The sequence below is a fragment of the Lagopus leucura genome, unplaced genomic scaffold (assembly GCF_019238085.1).
Source record: "Lagopus leucura isolate 7727_CA_CO unplaced genomic scaffold, USGS_WTPT01 Super-Scaffold_100008, whole genome shotgun sequence".
Classification (NCBI taxonomy): Eukaryota; Metazoa; Chordata; class Aves; order Galliformes; family Phasianidae; genus Lagopus; species Lagopus leucura.
The window spans coordinates 33,631,941-33,641,876 of NW_024962265.1; the positions used below are offsets into that span (position 1 = coordinate 33,631,941).

Sequence of the window (9,936 nt, forward strand, 5' to 3'; positions counted from 1 at the left end):
TGCAGAATCTCATCCTTATGGAAGTTCAATCATACAGATGAGGAATTCTTTCTTACTTGGATGATTTCTTCTAAGTCTTTAAAAATGTGGGAAAACTAGAACACCGTTTTTATCTTGTACCATGCGAAAGATCTTTTGGAAACAGCTACCAATCAATTGAGTAATAATGTCCCACAAATCTCACTCAAACTGTTTTCAAACCCAGTAAATGGCAATCAACTAATCATGTTTTCTGCACTATGGGATCTCAAGTAGAGTGTGTGACATGAGAAGGTCGTGCATGAGTCATAGACCAAGGTTTTGTCATTAATTGGAGTATGTTTATTAGGTATCAATTATTACTTTAAGTTAATAATAATGATAAGCAGCATATACTTATTTTTTCTTCTTTAGATGTAGAATAGTTGTGCATAGTTACATATCTATAAAATATGTTTACATATATATTGTAGGGGGAGGTTCTGAAGTGTTCCACGTTATTTTAAATTGTAATCACACAGTGGTGACACAAGGCATGGCTAGATCCTGATCCTTGTGGTAGTAGACTACAAGATGGGCTCATGCAGTGTGTCCAGGGGTGCCTGTGAGGCAACAAACTGGTGGGCAGGACACAAAGCGCGTCATGCTGTAACTGTTCAAGGGGCTGCTCTTGTACTGAGGGTAGGAATAGCTGCCAAGACAACTCTGAAAGATCTTGAAAGTTCCTCTTTCCGCTTTTTTTTTTACAAGAGCTCTTCTCCAGTGTTGCAGTGCTGCTGCCAGGCAAGTCGTACATCCAGCACATGGTTGTTTGTCAGGCCTTTTGGGTAAGGATCTGTTCTTAATATAGAGATGACGTGTTTTCAGTCACCTCCTTGTTCCTCATACTATGGTTTGGATGTAGGCCTGAATCCAGGGAAGGAGAATATCAAGCTCGTTGATGGCCTTGTATACTCCCTTTTCCCCAAGCTGTCAAGAAGATAAAGACATCAGAAGTGAAACCACCCACACCACCAAAGCAAGAGCCAATACCTCCTGCTCTTACCTTAAGAAATGTTTTCTTTATATTTTTGACAGCAGAAGTTAACCTTGTGGACGGAGCGCATGGAAGCTGAAGGGATGAGAAGAAACCAAAAAAGCTTGTTGCAGCAAGGGTGCTGATGGAAATAAAAAAGCAGTGAGGAAGAGACAAACCCACTGTGTGGCACCATTGGACTATGTGTAAAATGTGTGAAATCAGCACCTCCTGCTATTACAGAAGTGTTGTTTTACTTGTGTGCTGTCTGGAAAACTGAGATCACACTACAAAAACCGTAATATAGGTATCACCAAGCCTTCATATTGCAAATTTCCTATTTATCTTAAGGGTCTTTATATCAGTGGCAGTGACAGCTTTAGTATGGTGTAACCTAGCTGTAAGGCTCATGTCCTTTAACTAGAATTTTCAGCCTGGCAGCCTGACAACTGCCACGGGATCACCAGACTGGCACCCATGGCCCCAGGGTGCCCCGACATCTGTGCCACCATCAGCTGCTCACTGTGCCTGATCTGCATGCTCACAGGTGTGCATCATAACTCTTTCAATTGTGTTTTTCTGGTTGCTTTTTCTGGAGCACTCTGGATAAACTTTCTAAGCAACACCTTCAGCACTGCTACCTGATTCCCCAACTCTCTATGCTCTTCAAGGGAAAAATCCTACTGTTGAAAAAGTGGACATATCTGGTATTTTCCAGTTTACAAGCAAAGCCAGCATTTTGGAAAAGAAAAGAGGCAAAAGTCCTGAATTCATTTAAAAATATGTGACGTCCATCTTTCCACTTCAAACAGAATTTTTAAAAAGGAGTGCAAATTTTCTTTTCAAGTTGCTTTCCATGTATGATAAAATCACCTTGCAAACTGAAAATGTGAGTAGAAGTAACTCGCGTTTTTAAGCCTTTAACAATCTTCTAACTAGGGCAGTTCTTTATGATGTGGGTTTTTTTGGTTTGTTTTTTGGTTTTTTGTATGCCTTTTTTTTTTAAAGGTCAGTTTGCATGGTGCAAATTTCCACACAAGTATTTCAGAGCAAGTGAACAAATGAGCAAGAAAGCAAGCTTGCTCATTTCAAGCTACGCTGCAATCTCTACTAAAGACAATCAGCTCTATTTGCAATGATAGAGCAATATTAAAAATCCTACAGCCAATGTATTGCCTTTCTGCACTCAAATACAAGAAAAAAACTTCTTCAACCTCCTACTGATGTAGAAATATCCCCAGAAGCAGCAGCTGTTCTCACATTGTTGCCATCTCAATAGGAAAAATGAGCAAGTAAACGGGCTTTTGCTGAGGACAGTGGTGCTGCAGATGGATGATCCCAGTATCCAAGAAAAAATGTAGAATTCTTTAATAGTGCAGTCATACTCTAAGTGAAAGGGCTTGATTTCCCTGCAGAAAAGGGGCTTAGAGATTTTGGTACCTGTGCATTTTTGAAAAACAGAACTTGGGCTCTTACGTTATTGGAAAAAATATAAGGGGGGGGGGACACAGTAAGAAAGATAAAAAAGAATAGCAAGGTGAAAATGATGACAATAATGTAGTACAAAGTCTTTGGAAATTGTTTGGAACCAAATATTGTTAGGACTTTCACATAGGGCTTGCCAGTCTACTTGGCTGAATTAGAGACAGAGTTCACAAAAGAATATAGGGTGGGTATGTACGTAAAGGTGTCACTGTTTCCCTCACTTGCATAAAGAACTTGACCCAGGAAAGATGATGCATTTCTTATGCAAGTATGTTGCCATGGTGGAAATCCCTTCTGACAAACATCTTACAGTTCAACTATACAATGAACATTAAAGAATTCATCCATAAGTTTATGAGGGAATAATACAGTGGAGAAATCACAAACTAAGTATTAGAAGAAGATTCATTACTTTCATTCTGATCACAATTTCTGTTATTCTTTCAAATGTTTTTTTTTTCTATTGTTGACTTTGAACTAATAAAAAAATATTTTTAAAGTGCTACCATTTCCAGAAATGAGGTGTCTCCTAGAAAATCATGACAAGTCATCATTTTCTGAACTCTTACTGTTTTCCTTCTATGAGAAGAAGTCTTTTCTTTCCTATATATATATATATATTTAAGATTGGAAAATTTAAATTGTTTTGTTTATATTTGTCTTGGATAGAATACTGGCACTAATTGTGAAAAGAGTTCAATATCTTTGGGAAATGCACTGCATTTTGTCTCCATAGAGCACAGAAACAGAAGGGTTACTAAGTTATATAGTTAGCTCCAGTTACTGACGGCACGTCATAATAACTGATGTGCTGAACTGAGTCATAGCTCATAGTCTGAACTCCTCTATGTGTACTGACTCTTGTATGAGGCATAATTTTCAGACAATTTTCTAGATAAGAATGGAATTTCATTCAATTATGTTGTATTGTTGTATTGTTCTAATACCTGGAATTTTGACAGACACAGATAATTGTAACAGAATTCTGTGAATAATGCTTACAATTATGTAACATGGCTTAAACACTGAACCTGAGAAATGGGGGAGTTTTCTCCCATTGAGCTCTGAACATTTTTACATTACACAAATATTTTTGTTGTGTTCTGAGATACAGCATTGCAAGTTGTCTGAAGTTGTTTATTTTTGAACTGCAAATATCTGTGTGCATAAAGAACCACTGTCCCTTTCTTACATGCTACCACATATTTCAAATCAGACAAAGCTATACTGTAATTCAATAACATTTTGTTGACTTTTCATTCTGCCTTCACTTTTTAAAACTAGCATAAATATTTACCTGACTGTTCATGGTTGCATTAAAGCCTAACTCACATTTCACTTTTTGTGACACTGTTACTTGTAAGGACTAAAGGATTTGGAGGGGAAAAAATGGCTGTGGATGATAAAGCTTACCCTGTTCCTATTCACCTACCCTTTAAAGAGGAGCTGGGAGGTAAGGCCTAACAGGACATTCTGCAGCCTAGCATGTATGTGACAAGAAGAGGAAGAGAACCAGCCTATGAGTGATCGGGTCATTTTAGTATCACCCTTTAATTTATGTGCATATTTGCACATGCAAAAATGTGTACTAACTACTGTCCTGGTGTCATGTGCAAGGTGGGATGATGACATGGTATTGGTAGGACACCTCAATTCACTCTTGGGACATGTTGCCAGTGGGCAGCAGCTTCAACTGCATAACCAATACATGAAAACTGCTCCTCTGTGGTTTGTCCCATGTCATAGAACCATAGAATCATAGAATCATTTATGTTAGAAAAAGCCTTTGGAATCAAATCCAATGATCCACCTAACACTACAAGTCCACCACTAAACCATGTAGCTAAGAACCATGCCCACACATCTCTTAAACATGTCCAAAGATGGCAACTCCACTATATCCCTCAGTGATCCCCTTGCAATTCACCTTTCAGTGAAGAAATTCTTCCTGGTAACCAGTCTAAATCTCTCCTATTGCAACATGAGGATGCTGCCTAACATTCTATAACTTGTTACCTGAGAAAAAAGACTGGTACCCTCCTTCCTACTTTCTCTTTCAAGATAGCTACAGAGAATGATGCCATCTCTCCTCAGCCTCCTTGTCTCCAGACTAAGCAGTTCCAATTCCATCCACCACTTCTCGTATGTTTTCTTTTCTAATCCCTTCACCAGCTTTACTGCTCTTCTCTAGATATACTCAAGCAATTCAATATCCTTCTTGTAGGGACCCAAATTTGAGGTGCAGTCTCACCAGTGCTTCATACAAGGAAGTAATCACTCCCCTAGCCCTGCTGGCCACACTATTTCTGAATTTCTGATGCAGGCCAGGCTGCCTTTGGCCTTCTTGGTCACCTGGGCACATGGCTGGCTCATGTTCGGCTGACTGTTGACCAGTATTCCCATGTCCCTTCTGCTTGGTAACTTTACAGATGCTCTTTCCCAAGTCTATATCACTTCATGCCACTGCTTGCTTATGAATCACTTGCTCATGAATCAGCTCTTCCCAGATTCAGTGTGGTAGAGTAGAGATAATATGTAAGTAAGAGTACCCATGGCATCTCCACAACCCTGCCGACACACTCTGGAAGGAAACGAGTGGTGTGAAACTTCCCCAGGATCAGGGGGAAGCCCTTGGGAAACTGAGTCCTCTGCAGCATAGGGCACACCATGATCCTGAATCACACTCTTCAGCTGTCAAAAAAGTATGATCTAGCCCTTTCCTAGCCTTTCAGCTGGATAGAGGTAGTTTGGCTCTCAGTAATATACTCACACAGGCATTCATGTTCTCTTGCAGGACCCGGAAGGCACTAATAACGTACAGCTTTTCACTTTCCATTCCAAGATGACTGAAAACATTTTTCATGTAGAATGAGAGGAGCTGATCTCGAACATTACAATTTGTCTGAAAGCAAAGCAGGCAAGGAGTTGACAAATGAAGATCTCACAAGTCAAATTTTGTCTGAAATGTTACGTTTGTAAAAATACATGTGGTTAGAAAGCATGTAATCAATAGAAATATTTTCAAGGACTTCAGTATCCCATCACATTGTATCCTTTTTTTCAAACCCCTGAGGTTTCTGAAGATAGGTCAGGAGGATGTTGCACTGACACAGCAAAGAGTATCAGTAAGATAAGCCATGAACAGAAGAGATAGTAACAAATCTATCTATGCACAATGAATAAATAGAAGATCAATAGGGGAGTTAAGCCAGATAATCTTAGCCACACTGTAGGTGTGATTGTGGGTGTTATTGTCTGATTCCTCCACACCAGTGTCCCATGCCATACAAGATGCTGCAAAGGAATCCCTCCCAGCCCCAGCTGCTTCTCCAGAAGAGACCACGTTATGTAATACCTTAGTTATCTGGGGGATATCTTGGACACCCAAAGGTATTTCAAAAAGCTATATGCCTATTTTTAAGAAACTGAAGCAAGTACTGGGTGCAAAATTAAGCCATCGAAATGCAGGTGTCTGCATATACATCCCATGGGCAAGTAAGGATCCTTCAATCCTGGATCCAAAGGCTAGTAGGTCTCTACTGACTGACTCCACTGAGCCAGTCTGCCCTACTGACTAAATCTCTGCATAAAAGACGCTAAAACCACTCACACATCTGTAGTCACCTATGAATAGACACCATAAATTCAGTGTCTCACTTCCGCACCAAATCACATCTGGGGAATCAAATCTCTCTCTTCTAGGGCACCTGCAGAGGTCTAAGCCCAAAGCAGCTATTGGCTGCTGGATGTCCTGGCCATTATTCAAAATCCCTGGACTATCTGCAGTACACATAGCCTCACAGAAGGTACCTCAACTGTGAGGATGGTGGATTTGGCCTCGGGCCTCATATGAATGAGATGGTACCTGAAAAGCATTACTGAAGAGGATCACACATGTGTAAAGTATTCAAGGGAGGAGCAAGGGCTACCACAAACATGTTCCTTCACAATGCAGTAGACACTGTCACCCCAATGCTCCAAGGAGAGCTCCACTGCAACCAGCTAGTGACAAACGCCTCTAGCCAGGTTTTCCACACCCACCTCTTTCTCCTCATACCATGGTCACTTTTCCCCTCAAGTCCCATAGGAAAGCCAGTTTTTGTGGTACAGATGTAACACTTCCTTGAAGCAGAGAATTCCGTTAGAGTTATGGCTCTAGTAAACATTGCGTACTTGACAATTAAACACAACTAACTTTTGTGTCAGCTGTCATTCCTTCCTATCTCTACAGATCAAAGGAAAATCAAAGCAAAAAGTGAGGAAAAACAGGAATATAACTCTTACCATAAACAGCATTTTTGTCGTCTTTTTTAGAAGTCTTGTATTCTTGATGAGATCCTTCTGTAAAATACAATGTTCTAGTATTAATTAATCTAAGAAGAGGAAGGGAGAAAGAGATTTTAGTCTGATCTGTACAAAATTCTGTACAGTAGTGTTTCCTACCAAGGTGTATTCTAGTCACAGTAATAATAATGATCTTATTCAGATATAGGATGATGTCCCCGTAAATCTGTGTTCCAGTCCCAGCCTGTCAGCCTAAGAACTTCTTCCATGACCTTGGCAAACTCATCCCACCTCTCCATACATCCTCTTTTTTTCCCATCTTTACGAAAGGAGTAGAAGCATTATCTTTTCTCTCAAGAACACAGAGATACATTCAGCTTACTGAAGTGTCCGGGTGATGAATAGCAAAGCTGTCAAAGAAGCATCCGTAAATAGAATAAAGTTCAGCTAGTGGGATCAACTTACAGGAACAGATGATTTTAAACTAGTTGCCTTGGTATATAGGTTCTCTGTCACTTGGGAGAGTAGTCCTTTCCGGCAGGTACGCTTTCCTGTAGGTGACTTTTTGCCTTCTACAGAGAAAAGACAAAGTAGAACTAACAAATACCCAGATCTGAAAATAGAATACGCTTTCATCTTCACTCCCAAATCTTCGTGCTCTACAGTCACAGCAGCGTATGTGATACAGCAAGACTGGTTAGATTACAGAGGTTAACCTAATTTTGTTAACCCTCAACACAGCTTCTGCACTGAGATGCTCATGTAGATAACCTAATGCTCGTGTGCTGGCTCATTAGTATTGTTGCTGGGCTTTTTTATAGATGTTGCTCCACTTTCAACAAGTTTTACCACAATCATCTGTGACGTTTTCTAAACGATATCTCCATATTTACTGGCAGCAGGGTCAAGGTTTCCAAGAAAGTAGAACTTCCCTCTCATGTGAGAAGTCTTTCTCTTAAGCGGTGGTCATTTGAAGGAAAAGTGTTTGAGTTGGGTTAGTTTGGTTTCATAACAAATTATACCAAACGTGAATTTTCTAAAATTATTTTTCCACAAAACTTTATGGCAGCAATTTTCTAACATGTAGTGGCCCAGAGACAAAAAAATCTTTGCTAATTTAAACTAAAATAGTTCTGAAAATCCATTATGTGTAAGGAAGCTAGACTATGTTGCTTTTAATTCTTCATTGTCTAGTCCATTGTGAAGTGTATTTCAGGTATACAGCAGATAGTAGCAAAGGATTTTGCTGCTTATTTTAATGCTTTAATGAATCTTTTGCTGGGGCAAGATTTGAACCTGTAGTAGCAGCAGGTTTGCATCATGAAAGGCCAGGCTCCAGTCGGAGCTCTCCTCATGCACCAGGGCATGCCTAGCTACCAAGCTTCCTTAAGAGCACACCAAGTAAAGGTCAGGAAATGACATGAGAGGTCCCAACCTACCCACCAGGAAGGTTATAAAATTAAAACTGTAGAGTCTGATGCTTGCTTTTCTACACTCATGCCCAAACAGAAATTGGGCAGTCTGTATCTCTGGCCTGCTTTTGAGCCTGCCACATGCTGGGAATAACAGAGCTGTCCATCCCAGTTGGGTGACTGGGATAAATTCATCTCTGGTACCACTCCATTCATACAAGGAACGTCACACCAAGGATGGAGTTAGAAATCCTGAAGTGATACCATCAGTGTGAGGCTATAAAATAATGAACTGGTGAAGTCAGCCATCAAAACTCCAATGACCTGTATGACCCCCATTTCTATGTATGATAGAAATAGGAGAAAGCAGCTTCTGGTCTAGCATGCCAACTCTTCCACCTACAGTGATAGCAGGTTTGTGAGAAAGGATGAGACAAGCTGGATAGTAAATTTACCCTCAGCATTGATCCCACTGTTTATTTATGCAAATAAATATGCCTGCATTCTCAGTCAAGATGAAGTCACATTCAGCTCCAGGGATCTCGCTTGTAACATCTCCTGGAAAGGAGTTTTACTACTTGACCAATCCACATATTCCAGCAGCTTCACTCTATGCTCCTGTGGCTCAGGACCAAAGAATTGACAAGAGGAGGAGAGTTAAGACTTTTGGTTAAGTGGAGATGATGGAGAACTGAGGCCCTATATGCACTTCAGTGCTCGTTTGATCTCTGGTCTGTGTTTAAGCTCTCTAAATGCTATCAGATTTGTTTGATGAGATACACTAAAGACCAGCATTCAAGCCAAGTGGACAGCAGATTAAACACTTTCTTTTATTTTGCTCCCAGAGAAGGATCTCAGGCAATACCAGAAGCAGAGTCAAAATGCATAACTGCCTTACTTTCTCCAAGGTGTGGTACTCTCTGATCAATAGCTTTACTTTAGATGGAATAAATGTGTCATGTAGCCAGACTGTAATGGCTTTTCACGAGAAAATCAATAATTTTAAACATCTCTGAAAACTCCTGTTGTTGCTGGAAAACCCTTGAACCCACAAGTTTCATTTTGTCTGTTCTGCAAGCTCCTACCATTGTGCTATAGTAGTTACACTGATGCGCTAGGCTTTAGAGAGCTTCCTTGGTGACTCAGCACACATCTTGCTGAATCCATCTAGTTTTCCATAGAGTTCTGTAAATGGATGCAGGTGGATGTAAACCACTAAGAATAAGAAAAAACTAACAGAATGACCAACATATTAGAGAAGAAAATCTTGCTGAATTTGCCCTGGCTGGGGACTAAGTTTCAGAAAGGACTGTGTGTGATTTACAAGTGCAACAATCCACGTCAACACAGGCTCAGTGCACAGGAACATCACCATGGAGGGAATCTTTTCTTCACCATCTTGTTGTGAATCATGGAATTGACTCAATCTATATGAGTTTACCAGACATTATTAATACTAAATTCTCTTGGTCTGTGTAAAGCAAATGGATACATCTACCACTGCTACAAAGTTCTCAGTCAATTTCAGGTAACAAATATACTATTATTTTGCAGCTTAGTTGGCTTTTTTATCTGTATCCATAAAATACCCCATCTAATCTCTTACTTCTGAATCTTTTCATCTTTCACATTTTCTGTTGATTTTATTTTCTGTTAGCATAACTAGAACTAGAACTAAATTAGCCCTATGCTTCCTGTAGACAATTTTTTTCAGTTAACTTTAGTCTTCTGAAAAACAGTATTCTACATGAAGAGCTGCAG

The 9,936-nt window shown here is 39.9% G+C and overlaps 1 protein-coding gene across 1 annotated transcript; it reads right to left on the minus strand.

Moving 5' to 3' along the window:
• Positions 1–861: 861 nt before the first annotated feature.
• On the minus strand, positions 862–7,399 carry IL26 (interleukin 26). Its single transcript, XM_042872343.1, has 5 exons — positions 7,229–7,399; positions 6,764–6,820; positions 5,250–5,381; positions 1,025–1,090; positions 862–948 (listed from the first exon to the last, which is right to left on the minus strand). The coding sequence occupies exons 1-5, from the start codon at positions 7,397–7,399 to the stop codon at positions 862–864; spliced, it is 513 nt and encodes a 170-aa protein (XP_042728277.1).
• Between the last annotated feature and the right edge of the window lie 2,537 nt (positions 7,400–9,936).

What these genes read in the sequence shown, in the direction of transcription:
- IL26 (XM_042872343.1), bottom strand. Translation starts at nt 7,399, where the DNA reads ATGAAAGCGTATTCTATTTTCAGATCTGGGTATTTGTTAGTTCTACTT. An exon ending in GTTTAAAATCATCTGTTCCT is followed by an intron (nt 6,821 to 7,228) that starts GTAAGTTGATCC and finishes TGTATTTTACAG; the next exon opens with AAGGATCTCATCAAGAATAC. An exon ending in TAAAGAAAACATTTCTTAAG is followed by an intron (nt 949 to 1,024) that starts GTAAGAGCAGGA and finishes TCTTCTTGACAG; the next exon opens with CTTGGGGAAAAGGGAGTATA.